The sequence below is a fragment of the Phascolarctos cinereus genome, unplaced genomic scaffold (genome assembly GCF_003287225.1).
Source record: "Phascolarctos cinereus isolate Bilbo 61053 unplaced genomic scaffold, phaCin_HiC Scaffold_1;HRSCAF=81, whole genome shotgun sequence".
Taxonomy (NCBI): Eukaryota; Metazoa; Chordata; class Mammalia; order Diprotodontia; family Phascolarctidae; genus Phascolarctos; species Phascolarctos cinereus.
In genome coordinates this window covers 60,902,337-60,923,858 of record NW_027555514.1, presented here as the reverse complement: position 1 = coordinate 60,923,858, position 21,522 = coordinate 60,902,337, and the positions used below count along the sequence as shown (strand labels likewise).

General features: G+C 38.8%; 1 protein-coding gene across 1 annotated transcript in view; it reads left to right on the top strand.

Moving 5' to 3' along the window:
* The window catches only part of CUNH10orf67 (chromosome unknown C10orf67 homolog), a 105,552-nt gene extending 84,289 nt beyond the window's left edge, over positions 1 to 21,263 (top strand). The window contains exon 17 of the mRNA XM_020978253.1: positions 20,864 to 21,263. Coding sequence (XP_020833912.1) covers positions 20,864 to 20,913 — 50 coding nt within the window. The 3' untranslated portion in view covers positions 20,914 to 21,263. The remainder of the gene's footprint in view (positions 1 to 20,863) is intronic.
* Positions 21,264 to 21,522: the final 259 nt, after the last annotated feature.

Sequence of the window (21,522 nt, the reverse complement as noted above, 5' to 3'; positions counted from 1 at the left end):
CAGTGCTATACTGCCTTTATTATGTGGTTGCTTTTCAGTTACTTTGTGTAATGCTAACAGCTATTTATACCTACTGTTTATCTCCCTGTTGCCCTTCAGTTATGATTGGCAACATGAAATTTTGATGCTTTGTTGACTAATGTGTTCCATAATTTTAAGCCAGACAAAATATCCAGAAGGATATTAGTATTTACAGGGTTTTGTTTCAAGGTAGAATTCAGCTTGGAATTTCTTAAAACTGCCATGTTCCCAAAAACAACACGGTTAGCCCTCCAGGTGGCATAGTGAATAGAGTGCTGGATTTGGAGCCAAGAAGACCCGAATTAAAATCCTGCCTTATATGATGCTTATTAGTTGTATGACCTTGAACAAGTCTTTTAACCTCTCTCACCTTCGGTTTCCTTGTGTATGAAATGGGGAGAATTGTAGTACCTATGTTCTCCAGTTTTTTGAGGAGCAAATGAGATAATATATATAAAGCACTTTTGAGCCTTAAGCTGTTATATAAATACTAGCTATTATTATTGTTAACCTTGTTTTCCCTCTTCATTTCTGGGCCTAGCTCAGTCTTCATCTGCAGCACCTGTCTATTGCTGCTACTATATTATCATTAGCTACCCTTTATATAACACTTTAAGTTTTTGCATAAATTATTTTCATTGGATCCTCACAACTACCTCTTGAGGTAGATGATGCAATTACCTGCATTTTATAGATGAGAAAACTGAGACAGAGAGGTTAAGCAATATAGCTAGTAAGTGCATAATAGGATTTGAATTCAAGTCTTTTTGACTCCAAATCTAGCACCTTTTCCATGACACCACCCAGCTGCTTCAAGATATGAACATTTATGGACTGACTCAATGGGTTGACTAAGGAGTCTCTGTCATATTCTGGGATTAAATGCACCAGCACATCACCATTCACAAAAAGGAATCTCTCTCTCTCTCTCTCTTTTTTTTTGTCTCACTTGTTTGCCTCTCCCAGGCTTTCTTTTTTTTTTCTTAATTTATTTTGAGTTATCAACAATCACTTCCATAAGCTTTTGAGTTTAAAATTTTTCTCCTCCTCCCTCCCTACTTCCCTCCCGAAGACGGCGTGCAGTCTGATATAGGCTATACATATACATTCTTATTAAACATATTTTCACATTAGTCATGTTGTAAGGAAGACTTAGAACCAATAGGAGGAACCACAAGAAAGAGGAAACAAAACAAAACAGAGCAAAAAAAAGAGCAAATAGCATGCTTCGATCTGCTTTCAAACTCCGTAGTTCTTTCCTTGGATGTGGATAGCATTTTCCATCATGAGACTTTTAGAGATGTCTTAGATACTTGCATTGCTGAGAAGGGCTAGGTCTATCAACGTTAGTCATCGCACAACGTGGCTGTTACTGTGTACAACATTCTCCTGGTTCTGCTCACTTCACTCAGCATCAGGCCATACAAGTCTTTCCAGGTTTTTCTGAAGTCCACCTGCTCATCATTTCTTATAGCACAATAGTAAGGAATATCTCTTTATGTGAGGTCTTTGAACTTATTTTTAAATATTTTGATAACTATTCCAATAGAATTAGTTTCATTTGTAATCTATGTATTTTAGTTTATTCCTTCAAAAATATTTTTGTGAAAAGTGATCCATAGGCTTCACCAGACTGCCCAAGGTTTCAGCAATACAAAAAGATATCTTTGATCTATAATAGAAAGAGTTCTTCCATTTGAACTGCACTAAACACCCTCCATGATTATGACAAACACCTTTGGCAAGAACACAGCCCCCATCTCTGTTTCACATCTCATTTTATCATGATAATCAGAGGACAATTAAACAAACTACCTCCATGATTGTAGCTACCAAAGAATATTATCTGATCCAGAGGTATAGGAAACAAGTTGTAGGAGATGCTTTGTTTTTCTGAGTCAGATGCTTTTTTCATCAACAAACAAGACATAATGGGATATTACATTCTCTAAGCCATTTAATCAGTTGTGTCCTCCACTAAAATCCTCCTCTGATGCCTCATCATGAATTGGGGTTCCCAAAGGCCTTGCTAGTAGTATAGAATGGCTGACGGTTTCTACCAAGCTGGAAAGTCTTGGGGTACAGTCTTTGGCCTTAGCAACTCCTGAACTGGATCTCCACCAATGCAATGGCCAGCAGGAAAGAGACCCTCACAGGATTTTATTTGGTCACCTGATGTGGACAGTTTGTGATCCGCACCTTTGGAGAAAGCACCCACATTGATGAGATCTCAGCCCCATAGAGCATAGAAGTAGACTTTATTTACTATGACATGTGAGTATTATAGATCAAAAGAGGAAAGGAGATTTAGCCACCACTTAAATTAGTGGAGCCAAACTTAAATGGATCCTTGTAGCTGCATATTGACTTAGAAAGACACATGTTAACATTACATGTACACATTTTTATTATATTTTTATTTATTTTGTTAAATATTTCCCAATTACATTTTGTTGTGTTGTGGTTTTTTTTGTTTGTTTTTTGGCTAGGCAATGGGGTTAAGTGACTTGCCCAGGGTCACACAGCTAGTAAGTGTTACGTGTCTAAGGCTGGATTTGAACTCAGGTCCTCCTGACTCCGCCAGTGCTCTATCCACTGAGCCACCTACCTGCCTCCCCAATTACATTTAATCTGGCATGGCCCTATGGCCCTGAAGTACAAAAAATCTGATGCCTCTGCAATCAATCATAGGTTTCTAAACCTCTTCTAGCTGACTTGATGATTATCTGATACTCCTCTCCTAAAAGCATAAGCTAGTATAACACATATTTATTTTACTTTGAGAGTTTTTTTCCCCCTCTGAAGAATTTCCTAACTAAGCTTGGGATAATTGGCACCATCCTGGAGTATTGTAGAACCAAACCTGAGAATCACCAGCTTCAGCTTTCTGGCCAAGTCAAGTCCAAGTGGCATTTCATCAATCAGTTTCCAGTAGTTTGTACCAGAAAAAAGTTAGGGTGGATAATATCATGTGTGTATTAGGGAGGGTAGACTGTGATGTCATGGAAAATGAACTGGCTCAGAAATCCAGACACTTGGGTCTTTATTCTGGCCCTGAATATCTGTGTGACCTTAGGCAAGTCAGTTAATCATGATCAAACATTTATGAATCCCCTTGCTACTTGAGAGATAATGACTTCCCCTTCCCCATCTAAATGGTGTGTGTTGGAGGTTAAAGAAGATAAAACCGAGAATAATATTGTACTTCTCAAAAATAAATTTGCCGTCTGCATTCAAAGGAGAGAGAGGAGCAGCTGCTTGGGGGCTTTGGTTGTTTTGTCATTTAAACCTTTGTTAAGATCCTTTTTTGTATCTGAGATGGAAATGAAAGAGAATTTTAAATTTTAATAGTAATGATTCTTAGAATGGAAAAGGGGGGGATTTAATTTCCTTAGTTCACAAATGTCTCCTGTTAAATAGGTGCCCCTTCTTTCTTTGTTGCCATACCACCATTTTCTGAAGCATAACATTCTTGCCTTTTAGCCCCAGAGATTCTTCGCATGATGACCACATTCTTTCAGAAAAATATACAAGTATATGCTCTTGAGTAAGCAGTAGATATTTCATAAATAGAATCGACACATTGTGACCAATAATAATAGCTCACATTGATATAGTGCCTACTATGTGTCAGGCACTGCGCTAGGCACTTTGCAAATATTACCTCATTTTATCCTCACAACAACCCTGGAAGGTAAGTGCTATTATTACCCCCATTTTACCGATGAGGAAAATGAGGCAAACAGAGGTTAAGTGACTTGCCTAGGGTTACACAGCTAGTAAGTATCTGAAGCCAGATTTGAACTGAGGTGTGCCTCTCTATCCACTGTATCATCTAGCTGGCTGCTGATTGTATATGAGGAGTGGGGAGAATAGTGATGGATATAGGAAAGTTGAGAGAAGAAAGAGGGTTTTTTGGGGAATGGATAGAGGTGTTGAAGATGTTAAGTTCAATTTGGGTCATGTTGAGTCTAAGGTGCTAGAAGAACATCCAGGTGGAGATATCAAGTAGACAGTTGGGAATGAGGGATGGAGCTCAGGGATGAGGAGAGAGACAGAGAGAGACAGAGAGAGAAATTTATTTAGGGATTTATGTCTGGAAGTAAGTCACCTATGTAGAGATCACGGTTGAAACCATGGAAGTGTATGAAATTATACAATAATAAGAGTATAGAGAGAAAATAGAAGTAGGCTGAGGGCTGCAGTCTTGGACTATGCCCAAACAGAGTCAATGGAGGAGGCTGAGAAGGAATATTCAGACAGGTTAGGAAGAGAATAGGAAAGAGCGTAGTGTCTAGGAGGAAGGGGTGGCCAACAATGCTGAGAGATCAGAAAGGAGGAATCTTGTTATTTGCCTCCTTGTACAGAAGTAGAGAGAAAAATGCCTATGTCAGGTGGTGGGGAGGGGGAGGAAAGGGTTGGAGATCTCACACTGTGTTACGATTTCTAGTGAAATGGGTTCGAAAGGATCAAGATTTCACTCTAAATAGAACTTTCACAGAATCAGAGAATGTCAGAGTTGGAAAGTACACCAGAGGCCGTTTGGTCCTCCCTCCACAGGGATGTCTTCCACAACGTGCTCGACAAGTAGTCATTCAGCCTTTGTGTGATTTGTCGTAAGGGGGATGCCAGCAGCTCCCAAGCCTGTCTGTTTTGCTTTCAGACGGTCCTCTGAATAAGGAAATGAGGCTTTCCTTATTTTAAGCCTCAGTTTGCTTCTCTGAAAACTATACTCATTGCTCCTAGTTCCTCCCTCTGGAACCAAGCAGAGCAAATCGAATGCCTTTTCCATGTAACGACCCTTCAGAAATTTAGACAGTGGTCATGCCCTCTCCCCCCCAAAGTCTGCTTTTCTCCAAGTTCAACAACTCCTGTTCCTGTAACTGATGGTCATATGCATAGTATGGAAACCCTTGACCATGGAACATATGAAACTTATGAAAGTTCTTCGTGAAATGTGAACACAAGATAGGAACACAATTTTCCAGCTGTGATTTGATCAGGTCAGGGAACACCGGGACCATCTCCTTCTCAGTCCTGGACACAAAACTTTTCAATGTCGACAAGGTCATACTAGCTGTTTTTAGACACCATATTAAGCTGTTGATTCATACTGTTCGTGCATTCCTCTAAAAGTCCTACATCATTTTAATACCAGCTTCCTATCTAGTCACACCACATTGATTTTGTACTTGGGAAGTGGATTTTTTTAAAATCCAAATCTTTTTCGATCCTGACTTCATCATCCAATGTGTTAGCCATCCCCTTCAGCTTTGAGTCATCAGCAAATCTGATAAGCATGATAGCCACATCTTTATCCAAGTCACTGATAAAAAAAAAAGTGTTATAATAGCATAAGGTCAAGAACAGGTAGATCCCTGGGAACTCTGCTCTCCATCTCCTTTCGAGTTGATCCTGAATTATTAGTGACTATGCTTTGGGTCAAATACACCCAATAGGCTCCAGATCTACTCACTATATTATTGTCTAGGCAAACGTAGCCAATAATCAGCAAGCATTTATTAAGCATCTACTATGGCCCAGACACCATAATAGGCACTTGGAATTCAAAGACAAAAGAGAAACAATTCTTGTCTTCCACTGGATGACCTAGAAAAAGCCTCACATAGAAAGTCGTGTGTGAGCTGAGTCTTAAGTGAAATCAAGAAGTGCAAGAAACAAAGGGAAGGAGGGAGTACATTTCAGGCATCCAGTAAAGAGGATAGAGAGGGCTATGGAATGTTCTCTGTCAGGAACAGCAAGATGGCCAGTCCAGCTCACTCATAGTGTGGGAAGCAGAAGTGTATGTAATAAGGCTGAAAAGTCGGCATAAGGCCAGGTTGTGAAGAGATTCCAATGCCCTAAAGAGGAGTTAGCATTTGATTCTAGAGGTAACAGCCTTCATTAACTATTGGAGTTTAATGAGTAGGGGGTGGAGTGACATGGTCAACCAAACAGTCAATCAGTAAGTATTTATTAAGTGTCTACCCCATACCAGGCACTGTGCTGGGGGGAACAAATACAAAGAATGAAAAAATACCTACTCTCAAGGAACTTACATTCTAACAGAGGAGATGAGAAGAATATACGTATATATATATATATATATATATATATATATATATATGCATACATATACACAGCACAAACATAAAGTTAATGTATGCAAAGTCACCAAATACAAGGTAGTTTGGGAGGGAGAGCACTGGCAGATAGGGGGTAAAGAAAGGCTTCATGGTGCTTGAGGGGCACCAGAAAGGAAGTGAAGTATTCTATGACTCAGAGGTGAAGAGGTGTGTGGATTGAGCAGTAAAAAGGCAGAGAGATAGGAGATGGTGTGCTCTGTGTGAGACAATGAGGAAAAAAGACCAGTTTGGCTGGATCCCTGCATATGGGAAGGTAAGTAATGTCCAAAGAGGTTGGGGCAGATTGTGTAGAGCTTTAAAAGCCAAACAGAGGAGTTTATATTTTATCCTACAGGCAATAGGAAGTCACTAGATTTTGATGAGTAGGGGAGTCACTTGATCAGGTCTACAATTAAAAAAAATATTTTGGAAGCAGTGTGAAAGATGGACTGTAGTAAAGAGAGACTTGAGGCAAGGAAGGAGTAATGAAGGTCTGAACTAAGATGGTAGCTATGTGAGTAGAGGGAAAGAATCAGATCTGAGAGAGTTATGGAAGTAGAAACAGCAGAATTTGGAGTGATTGGATATGCGGGTGAGGGAAATTGTAGATTCCATAATAATGCCTAGATTACAAACCTAGGAGACTGGAAGGTGGTGCCTTCAACAGAAATAGGGAAGTTTGGAAGAGGGGAGGATTTAGATGGAAAGATAATGAGTCCAGTTTGGGCATGTTGAATTTAAGATATCTCTGAGACATTCAATTTGAATTGTCCAATAAGGAATTAGTGATATGGGACTGAAGCTCAGGGAAGAGATTAGAGCTAGATATATGCCAGGCCAGATCTGATCTTTTGGGGCTATATGGATAGTGGATTGAAGTGGGGAGAGACTTAAGCCAGGGAAAACAAATAGGAGACAATTGCAATAGTCCAGAAAAGAGGTTTTAAAGGCTTTGATGATAGCTGTGTGATTAGAGAGAAGACAGATATGGGAAAGGTGTGGGAGTAGAAATAATAGGATTTGTTAACTGACTAAGTGAGTGAGACTAAGGAGTTAAGGGTGGTGTAGAGGTTGACAACCTAGGTGATTAAAAAAATAATGATGCCTTTGGGAGAAATAAGGTTTGGAAGAAGGATGGGTTTGGGAGGAGGGGAGGTAATCATTTCAATTTTCTATGTGTTTAATAGCCTATGGGATATCTAGTTCAAAATGTCCAATAGGTATTTGGTGATGAAGATTTGAAGCTTGAGAGGGAAAGACTAGGGCCAAATATATGGATATGGTAATTATGAAAAAAGGAGGGCCCAGTATAGGGCCTTGGGCTATAGCCACATTTAAGGGGCATAACATGGATGATCATCCAGCAAAGAATTTGAGGTCAGATGGGTAGGAGGAAGAAGAGGAGAAAATAATGTCACAAAAACCCAGAGAGGAGATCTCTCCAAGTTTACCATGAAGGACTTTGCCAAATACTTTGCTAAAATCTAGGTAAAGAAAAAAAAACAATTAGACATAGTAAACTATATCTGTCATTCCTTTTATCTAATCATCTTGTCAGATAGGAAATGGGGCTAATCTGGCATGACGTATTTTTTTTGTAGTTCATTTTTTTACCTTTTTTCTTCTTTTTTTAAAATTTCTTTATTTTGTTAGCAGCATGACCTATTCTCAATGAAGCCTGCCTGATCTCTGCAGTCACTGTTTCCCTTTCTAGATATTCACCAACCATCCCTTTAATAATAACTCCTAAAATTTTTCCAGAATCAAGCTCAAGCTCCTTGGTACATAGTATACAGATTCCTTTCTCCTTTTTTTGAAAACTGGGATATTTGCCATTCTCTAGTTCCACTGGGCCTCTCCCTTTTTCCACAGTCTTTCACATGTCTTTGGTAGTGTTTCAGCAATCACAGCTGCTGGTTCTTCCATTTCCTCAGGATGAAATTCATCTGGCCTGGTAACTGAAACTCAACCAGGGCAGCTAGGTACTGTCTGATTATCTGGAATATAAACATCCTGTTAGCCACTTTTGTTTTCTTCTTTCACCTCCAAAGAGCACATTCTCTTTGGTAGAGAAAACTGAAGCAAAACAAACACTGAGCAGCTCTGCCTTCTTTCCTTTGTAGATTATCATCATCCCATCCACCCTGAACAGCAGTTCTATCACTTTTTTAAATCCTCTTCTTCCCCCCCCCAATGTAAATTGAAAAAGGGTTGAAAAAACCCTTTTTTGCTGTTCTTAGCTTTACAGGGCCAGCATCAATTTCTGTAGCACTTTCAGCATTTTGCCATGCTTTTATGTTCATTTTGTTTTTATTGCCTGCCCTTCCATCTTCTGCATGTCTTTCAAAAATTTAAGTTGGATGATGGCATATTATTCTCTGTATATTCATATTGGTCTCTTGAGGCATTTTCCCCTTCCCCTCCTCATTGGCATTACTTGTTCAGACTTCCATTCTTGAGAACTTCCCATCCTTCCTAAAGTTACTTCCCAGACAGAATTTTAAGCCATAGGATGCTTCTCCTCTCTAAATAAACTCTTCAAAATTTGCTCTCCTGAAACCTAGACACATGTCAGACTATGCATTACTATTCTTCTGCTTTGCTATCACATTCTCAGCTAGATTAGTCCTCTTAAGGTTCCTACCATTTTTTAGTTACTCAATCTGTTCCTCCTTATTAGTGAGGCTCAACTCTAGAACGGGTTTTTTTTTTTTTAAGGCAGTTGGGGTTAAGTGACTTGCCCAAGGTCACACAGCTAGTAAATGTCAAGTGTTTGGTCTGAGGCCAGATTTGAACTCAGGTCTTTCCGACTTCAGGGCTGGTGCTCTATCCACTGCACTACCTAGCCACCCCCACAAGTTCTTCTTATTTGATCCTTCCACCTTTCGAAAAGATGAAATTATCATTATAGAAAGTCACAAAGTTATCAGGTACTCTGCTTTTGTCAGAGAAGAGGACTCCAGTCGATGAGTTATCGATCACTTTATTATGCCTCCCTGTTAGGCTTGTGATCTATGATCCACAGTCTTCTATTTCCTCTTGAAAATATGTTCTCTTGAAAAAAAGGTTCCTTATATGGGTATGTTTGACTGGTTTAATGCTATGCCAACAAATGATGTTCATGAGCATGAAGAATAAAAAAGTTAGAGATTCATTGCCTCAAACTTTTAGAAAATATTGCAATAAATTAAGGTTGTGAGAGGTCCAACACACGCATACATACACATACACACACACACACACACACACATATATATATAATATGCATATATATGTTCCATTTTTTTTAACCTTGCCCTATCTTCCAATATGCCAAGATATATAATAAACCATCTTTTTTTTTCTTTTTTTTAAAGGCAATTGGGGTTAAGTGACTTCACAGCTAATAAGTGTCAAGTGTTTGGTCTGAGGCCAAATTTGAACTCAGGTCCTCCTGACTTCGGGGCCGGTGCTCTATCCACTGCACAACCTAGATGCCCCCATCTTTTTTTTTTTAACATATGTTTCTTTGACCTAACTCTAATTGAATGTGTCTCCAAATAGAAATCTGGTAGTCCTTCTCTCTGGATTGGAAAGGACAGAATAAACATGTCAAATAGAGAGATGATATCCAAGATGTATCTTTAACTTTTAATTTTATACAACAATAGTGCCCTAAGCATCACTTTGGTGTCTCAAAATAATTATTTTTCCTTCTTTAGTAGCTAATTTACTACCAGTAAGTGAAATAGGCATTGGGGAAAAGAGGACGTAATATTATTAAAACATAGAGTAGATATATTAAAATAGTGACATAAAACGATGCAGTTTAATAATTTTTGTTGAGTGATACCTGCTTTTTTAACAGAGCAAAAATTATTTTTCACATATTGTACATTTCAAACCTAAGATTCGAAGAGAATTATAGATGTTAAACACAGATAAACATCGAAAGAGAGATATAGCCTTATTAATTCTGTGAGATGACTAGATGAAAGGAAGCACTGTCTGTAAATTTTCAAAGCATTTTGGGGCAGAATTGCAAAGAAGTCACAGCCTGAGGAAGACTGTTGTAACTTTATTAATTTTGTTTGCTATTTCACAGTGATAAAATTTGGCATCTAAGCCTCCCATTGTATAATGTGCTCTGTGACCGATTTTATGTACTCAAGAAGACCTTTCTCACAGCCCAGTAATTGGGGGGTATTGACTTTGTAATCTTTGGAAATGTTCTTAATGAGAGCAAAAGACACGAATCTTATAGATAAAACCTCAAAGTAACAGTGCCTCTTTGCGGGGCTTGTCAGCAAGAGAAAGCTCAAACACAAGTATCTGATGTACAAGAGTGGCACACGTTAAGTAGCCAGATTACATTGTTCTTTTAATCCAGAGAAGAATTGCAAGGGGAATTTAAAAAAATAAACGACTTCTAAAGGCTAACTCTGGACAGTTAATACAACCTGAAAATCTCCGTCTGGAATTGAAATTGAGTTCCTTCCCAGGAGTATATCAAACTTGTTATTAAGTATAAGAAGAGATTGCAGAGAAAGACTTGAACTACTACCACTGATAAATCTTTCATGCAAAAACCACTATTTAAGAATGGAAAAGCACACATCTAGTACATAAATATTTAACGACAAGAAGTAATCAAGAGAAAGTTGGTCTAATTGTCAAGGTGATCTCTACACATAGATCAACTGCCCTCCAGATCTAGCCAAGAACAATATGGCAAAATTTTTCAACTCTTGAAGCATGTAGAAGGTGTTTCTTTATAGTATTTGTAGAACAGACACCATAGCACATCCCTTGCTAATTCTAAGGCTTTGTCATCTAGAAGAGTTCATGATGATTCTGTTTCCTTTATTGCTTCCCTAGAGACATATATGAAGTGACCAATACATCTGAGAATTTGTATAAATATATGTATGTATGCATGACTATATATATATATATATAATGTTAGAATTTAATTGTGTGTCTATGTTATATCCCACTATTGTTTTTGTTTTGTTTTGGTTTTTTTGGTTATGTTTTTGTTTTTTTCAAGGCAATTGGGGTTAAGTGACTTGCCCAGGGTCACACAGCTAGTAAGTGTCAAGTGTTTGGTCTCAGGCCAGATTTGAACTCAGGTCCTTCTGACTTCAAGGTCAGTGCTCTATTCACTGCACCACCTAGCTGCCCCCCACTATTGTTTTAATGAGTCCGAAATTAACTCATATTCACCTTTTCTTAGTATTTTCTTCCATGTTTTTTCATGTCATTCCTATTTTCCATTCTATCATTAACTTATAAGGACTTAGAAATCATTATTTATAAGGAAAGAAATAAGCATTTATTAAGTACCTACTATATTCCAGGAACTGTACTAAGCACTTTTAGAAATATCTCATTTGAGGGGCAGCTAGGTGGCAAATGGATAGAGCACTGGCCCTGAAGTCAGGAGGACCTGAGTTTGAATCCAGCCTCAGACCAGACACTTGACATCTACTAGCTGTGTGAAAATAAAATGAGATAATATTTGTAAAGCACTTTAAAAACATTAAAGCACTGTATAAATGCTAGCCAAAAAAAATGAAAGATATTATACAGGTAGAATTGACAGGACTTGGTAACAGACTGGATATAGTGGGTGAGGGAGAGTGATGAGTTGAGGATGACACCGAGGTTGGGAGCCTCGGTGATTGGGAGGGGGATGGTGCCCTTGATGGTAATAAGGACATTAGGAAGAGAGGAAGGCTTTAGGGGAAAGATGATGAGTTTTGGGTGTGGCCAGTTTAAGGCGTCTAAGGAGTAGCCAGTTCAAGATGTCTAATAGGCAGCTGGAGATGCAGAACTAGAGGTCTGGAAAGAGGTTAGGGCTGGATCTTAGAATCATCTGCATGGAGATGATAATTGAATTCATGGGAGCTGATGAGATCAGCAAGCAAAATGCATAGAGGCAGAAGAAAAGAGGGTCCAGAACAGAGCCATAAGGGACACTTAAGGTTAGCAGGTGAAACCTGGATAAGAAACAGCAAAGGAGATTGAAACTGAGTGTTCAGACAGATGGAAGGAGAACCAGAGAAAGCAGTGTCTCTAAAACCTAGAGAGGAGAGTACTAAGGAGAAGGACAATGTCCAAGGCTTCAGAGATGTCAAGAAGAATGAGAATTGAAAAAAGCCATTAGATTTGGCAAATTAGTATAGAGATCAAGGGTGTACTTGGCCAATTTCTCATGTTCTTTTGTTATTTTATTTTATTTTTAGGCAATTGGGGTTAAATGACTTGCCCAGAGTCACACAGCTAGTAAGTGTCAAGTGTTTAGTCTGAGGCCGGATTTGAGTTCAGGTCTTCCTGACTTCAGGGCCGGTGCTCTATCCACTGTGCCACCTAGTTGCCCCATGTTCTTTTGTTATTAACAACAACAATAAAAAAAAAACCCTTAATGTTTAGAGTTCACTAAGTGATAAGTCAAAACTGTTTTGGGATTTAGTCAAGTAGCTGAATTGATTAGACCATAATGCGAAATCAAAGTCATGAGTTTGTCACCTGTGGGTTTTCCAGCTTCTCTGTGTTCAGTAACCCCAGATTATACCCCCAAATTCTAGGTGTTTATAAGAAAGGGATATCACAAATGAATATAGCTGGTAACAAGGAGACTTGTGGCAAGATACTGTGAATGAAAGTATCCACTCAAAGCCTTGCACAATTCAAAGAGCGCTAACGTTACTGAGTCAGCAGGGTCACCTTGGGGACATATACAAAAGAGAAAGGAAATAGGAATTGGACCTGTGTCGTAGCACATTAGAATTCATTTGGACTGGGTAGAGCACCAAATGTGGAATGTGAAGATTTTTTAAGATCCGTAAAATGAGCATTAGCAAGATTCAGCTGCAATCAATTCAAAACTGAGGAAAATACAGACGTAACCATTTTTGTAGAGTATTGAATTTTTTTTAAAAAAGAAAACAATCAGTGCATAAGCATGTATTAATTTATTGATGTAGAAACTGAATGTGTGACTTTTTAAAAAGCCCTAAAACTAAGCAGCAAATATTTCCTGAGCACTGTCAGGAGTTATAAGGCAATGCAAAGCTGACTGAGATAGCCTCTGCTCAAAAGTATAGATTCTACTGGCTGATGACATTCTCCTCAATGCCTTGGCTGCCACTACTACCGCTTTCAACAAGTGATCCCACTTTCGATATTACTGACATTGAGGTCACCCAATGTGCTGAACTTCTTGAAGGAAGAGTCTTAGCTCATTGCTTGCATTTCCTTAGCACCCCCCCTCTCTGTAACCTCTGGAGTTTGCCTCTGGCCACTGAAATTGCTCTCCCGAAGATCATGACTGACCTCTTCATTGTCAGATCCAATGGGCTTTTTTCTGTTTTTTTTCCCTTTCTTTATTCTCCTAGATCTGTCTGCAGCATTTGACCCTGTCAACTATTTAGTCATTCTAATCTGTATCTTGCCACTGGACCTAGATGGCTCCAGAGGAGAGTGAGGCTGGTGACTTTGCACAGCCCTCCCTCACTTATATCCAATTCACTGGCAAGTCATGGCATCAGCTTCCTGATGTCATGGTCCTCTTTGAGAATGAAGGACAAAGGGGGCAGCTAGGTGGCACAGTGAATAGAGCACCAGGCCTGGATTCAGTAGGACCTGACTTCAAATCCGGCCTCACATAACACTTACTAGCTGTGTGACCCTGGGCAAGTCACTTAACCCCATTGCCTAGCTTAAAATGGTAAAAGAAAGCTGGAAACCACGAAGTTGTGGAAAGCTTTGAATGCCAGCCTAAGTGACTAGTGGTGCCACTGTCAGGAAGAGGAAAGTTAGGGGAAAATCAGCTTTAGGAGAAATATGGCAGGCTCCCTTTCAATCCCTGGCTTCCATGCTATGCTGCCCTTTGTTCTATTTCTCTGTCAGCCCCTCCATGATTCATTTTCATCCTCTCTTCAGAGTATGGAAATACTTCAAGCCATTGTCCACAGATCCTTTCTCTTCTTCACAAAAGTAAGTCACTCACTATTTCCTGCTATTCCTTATACTCTACCATCTCTGGGGATTTATGTATATTGTCCTCCTTGCCTAGAATGAAATACTTCACCTGTCAAAACCTTTTCTGTCTTTTAAGAGTCAGGTGCCACTTTGTCCATGAGGATTTCCCATCCTTCTCAGCTCAAAGTGATCATCTCTCCTTCCTAGAAACTCTCCCATCGCCCTGTCTAACCTCTCCTCCCCACCTACCACATTCTAAGTTGTGATATAGTTATCTGTGCACATGTCACATTCCCTCTACTGGATTGTAAGCTCCTTGTTGGTAAGCTCCTTTTTGTATCCCCAGTCTAGCACAGTGCCCTATATGTAATAGGGACTAAATTAATGTTTGTTGGAATGAAATGAAATGTACAGATGATAGTTGAAGACTTGGGAAATGACAAGATAGCTTAGAGAAGTGGGCTGAGAACAGAACCTTGGGGAATGCATACACTTATGGACCATAAGACAAAGAGAGGCACTATAGCATAGTGACTAAAGTACTCGCTTCAGAATCGAGGAAGACCTCAGCTGAATCCTGCCTCCTGTATGACCTTGGGGAGGTCATTTCCTTTCTCTTGGAGTTGGATTAGATTATCCTGGGGTATCTTCCAGCTTAGAGTCTCTGATCCTGTGAAGTCAAGGAGAAGGAGAAAGAGAATAAAATGATATGGTATTTTCCAGATCAGAGATTCAGGATTGAGTGTCAGTGGGCCACATCTGTGGGGATCCTTACCTTGACTCATCTTCGTATACTCTCCAGTGGAAGAGTGACCATTGCTGCTCCCATGATTATCATCCAAAGCATTTTTTTAGTGCCTGCAATAAGGATATAATCACTTTCAGAAGTGTCATATTTTACAAGACAAAAATCTTGTCCAGCTTAGTATTTTATTTGACAGTGTCACTAAGAGATGTCTTGTGGGAGAGAACAGTGATCAGCCATAACATATATATATATATATATATATATATATATATATATATATATATATATATGTATGTATGTATATATATATATATACACACACACACATATATGTATATATATATGTATATATATGTGTGTGTATATATATATACATATATATATGTATATATATATATATATATGAAAGATGAGGTATAACTCCTTAACATAATAATCCCATGGACTCGTTAATCAACAGCTTTTTCTATTCATATGCTATGCTACGTTGAGGTCTCTTCTAACACAAAGTGTCTTCAGGGTATGTGTTAAAATGAATGAATGAATGGAAAAGAATTCATTAAGTATTTTTGATGTGCCAAACACTACCATAAATACTGGGGATTTAAGAACAAGAGTGAGACAGCCTCTGCCTTCAAGGAGCTTACCTTCCCATGGTGGGTTGAAAGAACATAGAAAGGGCAGTGCTGCCCAGGGAAGGATATTCAGGTCTGGGAAATCTCCGAGATGATGAGGGGGGAAAGTAGACAAGAGAACACACACTTATTAAGTGCCTATCATGTGCCAGGCATTGTGCTAAGTGCTTTACAAATAGTATCTCATGTGACCCTCACAACAACCCCTTGAGATAGGTGTTCAGTTTTCTCAACCATGGCAGAGAGAGGTTAAATGACTTGCCCAGGGTCACACATGTCTCTGAGGCTGGATTTGAATTTAGGTCTTACAGACTCTGGGCACAGTACTCTAATTTAGTCTAATTCTAATGTAGCTGGCTCAAATGAGAACAGTCAATTGACATTCCCTTTCCAGAGGCAATGGTAGCACTGATTTGATTATAATTCTCAGATAAGAGCTAAAACTATTGAAATAACTGTAGTGATCTGCCAGATTTTTACATCAAGTGAGGTAGATAATAGGGAGTGTTCTCCAATATCATAGAAAATGCAATATCAAAAGAAAGTTCTGTAGATACTCCTATGTACTGATGATATCATATTAATGCAAGTGAGCTGGGGACTACTACAGAACCATTTCAGTGACATCCACAGCAACTCAAGAGACTAGTTCAACTATCAGTCTAGAACAAAGGCAAGAAAGTCTCAAATGAAAGTATAAAAATAGAAAGAAAAACAAATTTCTTAAAAAATCTCATTACCTACATTTTTAATACACAAATTAAAACTATGGCTACCACTTTGCTAAATCTTCAGGTTCTGCAAGTATGAAATTATATGAAATCCAAGTTATTCATAAAAGGTAGGTAGCACAGAGAATGGCAGTGAATGGTAAACTGAGAATTTAAACTGATAACTATTTCTTGCTTCTTACCTTTATAACCCTCTTTACTGATCTCACACAGCTTGAAAAACAATGGTTTCTTCATTTTTATACCTATATAAGTTTATACACAAATAAGAATAGAAATCCTTTTCAAAAGTATATCCTGATATCTTCCAAAGTGCATTCATTTTTCTGTCCCATCAGTAAGTATATGTCCTAGAATCTCATAGTCCATTACATAAGTAGAGGATCACCTCCATTTATTCAGAAAAGGTACAATATACAGTCCATCTGCTAAAATTGAGCAACTTCTTATATTTTACAAAAAGTCTGGTTTGTGTCTGAAAATGTATCAGAAGCTATTTAGCAACTTCCTAACAATCTTTCTTCTGGTCCAAAAAAGTAAATTAATTTAAAAGAGTCCAAAGAAAGTTGCTTTTTCAGATAAAATTTGGCACAGAGCATTTCTTTAAACTACAAGAGAAGTTCACAGAGTAATGGTGAACAGATGAGCTTTCCAAAGGATATCCAGTCTTTTATTAAACACATGCTAACTGTGGTCAACTGTGACCAATTTGGTTTATTACTCTCCACAAGAGTTTGAACTGAGATTAGCCAGTTAATTTAATTGAGAAATGTTAGATGAACTTGAACTGTTTCTTAGACACGAAGGATGAGAGACTTTGTTAGCTAAAATATCAAGTATTCAGTTTGGTGGGTTAATCTTTGACAATTTGGCTCTGTTATTTCTTTAGATCATTTGTGTATCACAAAAGGAGAAAGAGGTTTGTCTTGCAGATTCATAATTTCTTCTCCTGTTTGCACAGAGGTAGAGCAAAATGACAAAGGTCCTAAACAGTGTAATAATGCTATTACCAAAAAGGAGAATTCCTACTGGGGCTACAAAAATTGCAGTTTTTACATTAGCTTTCATATGTGTCATCAGCACACTTTGAGGGGAAAAGAGATAGAAGACATTTAGCTAGTGAGGAAAAACAGAAACAAAAACAAAACCCCAGGAATGAATAAAATCATGGTAAATTTCAGTAGCTAACAAGCCAACCCCAGAGGTAAGAGATTTCTTTTTAGAACTTTTCCTCCTGATTTCACTCATAAAAAACAAAATGGAGAACTTTGCTTGTTTATTTACTAAATAACCTCCAAATTCTTTCCACATAAGCCATGGAAATGTGAAACATCATTGACAGCATCTTATTGAAACATCAGTGATAACTTTATCAGTAGTATGTGACACAAGGTGGCACCATACTGTAAAATGTGTCCTTATATGTGTCTGTAAACGTGTTAGAGATACTTTTTTTTTTGTCTTTGAGAAGATCAAAACTCTAAAGGGTAATTTTGCTACATTTACTTTTTTTTTCCTAAACTGAATTTAAGTTTCATACCCTCTCAGTTATTCTCAGCAACTCAGACAGAAAATCTTTGAATAAATTACAAAATCACCCTTAATGTTACTAGTGACTCTTTAAATGGAATTTTTCATTCAAACTTTGTCATTAAAATAGAAAGGCCTTTTGGTTGTGACCATACAAGCATACTAAATGGTATATGTTTGTGATACTGAATGAATCTGGCCCATATGCTGCACTGCAAAGCTACATGAATGAAGCATTTACCAAATCAGGCCCACCACATTAAACAGAAAAACAATCTTTATTCATGGTAACTTATCAGTTTCAATTAATCAACCTTAACAATGGAAATTCTGATGTGTTCAAGCAACTTGAAAGCAATAGGTCATCTCCAGGGCAGCCATGTTGTGTCTTTGTGCCTATGGCTTGGAACAAAGCTACATCTCCAATAAATATACATACATATACATATATACATGTGCATATCTATCCATAGAAATGTACAGTTATGTGGATGCCCCTACCCATCCATATGAAGGCATGCTTATTGCTTATGGTTGTTTTGGGGAGGGGGTCATAACAAATTTCATTGTTTTCCTCTAAGTATTAGTTTTGGAGCTCTGTAAGTTTAAACAAAAGAAAAGACATTCCCATTGGCTGACCATCCTTTCAGTTTCTGTGCCGCTATGTGAATGGCATTGTGCAGACGGTTCCAATGGTATTGAAAAGGGGTAACCATTGGTTTGATTTGGTTACACGGTTTCGTAAAGAGCTCCCTCCCACTGCCTTAGGGTCTGTGAAAGGTCCCTGACCTGTTTAGAACTGCCAAGTGAAATGTCATGTCGCCCCTCCCAAGTGGGAGTATCTGCATTCATTTGATCAGTATAAAAAATGGTTGGGGATGGTGAGATCAGTGCTTTTGAATTGCAATTTATAGCAGTTTACAAAAATGCACATTGTTGGAAAAGAAAACATGGAAGTGTTTCTTTCCAAATTGCATTACCTGTGAAATGTCATTAGTCTTCTAAGGATAGTTACATCCTAATTTTTAAAATTATTTAAGAGAGTTATTTCAGCTAAAGAAAATCAGAATCTTGTTACATGATGACTTAATATTCTTCTGTTGAACAAGTTATTTTAGTTTTTGCCTCAGATTTGGGAAGGATGGGATTTCTTACTGAAATGAACTTACCTAGTGATTGCTTCCATTTAATGATTCCAACAACCAGTCTCATCAATAAGTTGCTAGAGCAGAATATTCTTTTCCTAAATTATAAAACAAACCGAATGTGTTAATTAAGTGCCTAGCCTCCTCATGTTCACGTGTTTGCAGTTATACATTGCATTCTGCCATGTGTCCATACACCTTCACCCCAGCAGTGCTTTCTCTCAAATCCAAACACAGCAGAGGTCCTGGAAATTTTTTTGTGGATAGTTTTGTGAACTCCAAGTTATAGAAACACTTACTATGTGCTTCAGGCTAAGCATCACCATAAGATTAAATTCTGACATATTTTTCTTGAAAGAAATGTTACTCATATTCATAAAATGCTTAAAAGAACATTTGGATTTTATGTCAAAGTAGTTGAAATGTTGACAGAAGTTAAAGGAAATTTGAGAATCCAATGTTGTCTTAGGATTTTCAATCTCCACTCTCCAAAAAATCCTTCATATCACTTTTAAACAGCTGGGAAGCTGGATCTCTCACTTTAGGAAGTGTGTACAGGTGGCTAGAGTGATAGTGGGGACTGGGTGAAAATTGCTTTAAGGAAGAGGGGTCCTCTTTTTTTTAACCAAAGAAAAAATTTTGGAAAATGCCATGGTAGCTTGGACTGGTATTGATATTTAATTTGAAGAAGGAAAGGGAGGAAAGGCCCCTTTTCTCTTAGGATTGGCTCAGATGCATCCAATAGCATTCTACTTTGAACATTCCACCAGTGAAAACCGAGCTTGTCACTTTTTTATCTTTGTTCATGTTAAGCTTAGGAATGACAGCCAGGCTCTGTGTGCTTCTCTCTCTCATTGCCCTGGCTGTAGTGACCACATTGACACCTACCGGTGCCCAAAGGCTGCAATTCTTTGTCGCCTTCTCCACGCTCCTGGATTTCACTGGGATTAGTTAGTAGCTCCATTGTTCGTGTTCAAAGCTGTAACATCAGATTCCCATGTTTGGGCCTTCCCAGCTCAGACCCCCAACGCTCCCTTCACAATCCATGAAACAGGTAAAGTTCCCTCCCTGCCAGGACAAAACAGGAGACAGCAGAACCCATTATGGGGTCAGTCTAGTCCCCTCATAACTGAATCCAAATAGGGAGGCTGTTGTTAACTTGCTGGATCAGTGCTTGCTGGAACTTGTTTTTATGTTCCTCAATTGTGTTTCAAAGGAGAAGAGTTAGAAATGCAAAATTTTGAACCTTTCAATTTTAGAGATAAAAATTAACCCTAGATCTTGAAAAAGGCACTTTTCCTCCATGACACTGCTGCCCAACCCCAACCCCCCAACAGCTGCTCCAAGCCCTGGGAAGGGGACACTGTTGAAGGTCACTCACTGACCCTACTGATTTGATCACAACCACCTATAAAGTCTATTTCAAAGGCTGTAGGACAGCAGGGATTCAGGGGAAATCAGCTAAGGAGACCTAAAGTCTGGTTTTAGAAAAAATTGCATTGTCAAATAGAGAAAAGGCCAATTCCCCCAGGCAAGACATATTTTGTTTCTGAGAGTTGTTTTTTTTTTTTTTACCAGGCATAGGATCATAGGAGCTAGAGCTGAAAGGCATCTTAAAGAACACTTAGTTGGAGCCTCTCATTTGAAAGATGAGGCAGCTGAGGTCCAATAACCTTACATGAATTGCCTAAAGCCATACAAGTAGCAAGTAACAGAGGTTGGGAATTCCAACCCAAATCCCCTGATTCCAAATTCAATGTTTTTTTCCACCAGACAGATCAGGACAGACCAAGATGGGTTGAAGGCCTGGGCTGTGATCACCCCATATGAAGTCCATGACCTCTACTAGAGAGAGATAGTGCTTAGAAGTTGAGCTGGACTCAGCTTGTTTGGATGGGGCTTCTTATAGTGGGTGCTGAGTATACCAAGTTTCATGTCTCTTTCATCTTCTCTTCTATGACAGTGGTGATTTCGGAAGGAGAGGAAGAAGAAATTGATATTGAATTCCCATAATAAGCAATGCCCCAATAATAACTAAGGGGCAGAAAGTGGAGTACCAGAAGACAAATGCAGTGAGCAGACCTTGACTTTACCATAGTTCCAGATAGACAGTTTATCAGCTTGTAAATTAACTATTTAACCTTTTCCCCTTCCCATCCCTGATTTTGCCCTGAATGAGCTCCTATAATTGAAGGGGAAGCTCTTCGGGTTGCCGCATCAGCGCTCAATGTATCCTTTTCTCAAGTAATTTTCATGCGTGTTCAGGTTAAGCCCTGGGCCGGACAGATCCTCCAGGGGCTGCCACAACCCTCAGCTCTGGGGCACTAACCCCCTGCCTACTCTAGGACCTGGGCTATATGCAAAGGAGCAATCTTCAATAAAGAGGTTTACCAAACTAGGATTGTCTGTGCCCTCTGTAATCCAGAAGACAGGTCAGTATTGGTCCCCACCTCCAAGCAGACCCTAGAAGCAGGAATAAAGTCTGACCAATGATGCTACCTCCCTACACAAACCACACTGCTGGACAGCTGCCTTTACTGAGTAAGTCTTCCTTAAGGGAAGCCATAAAGGTTCGAGGTTATCAGTGAATTCTTCCTCAAAACATTAGCGCTGGCGCAAAGC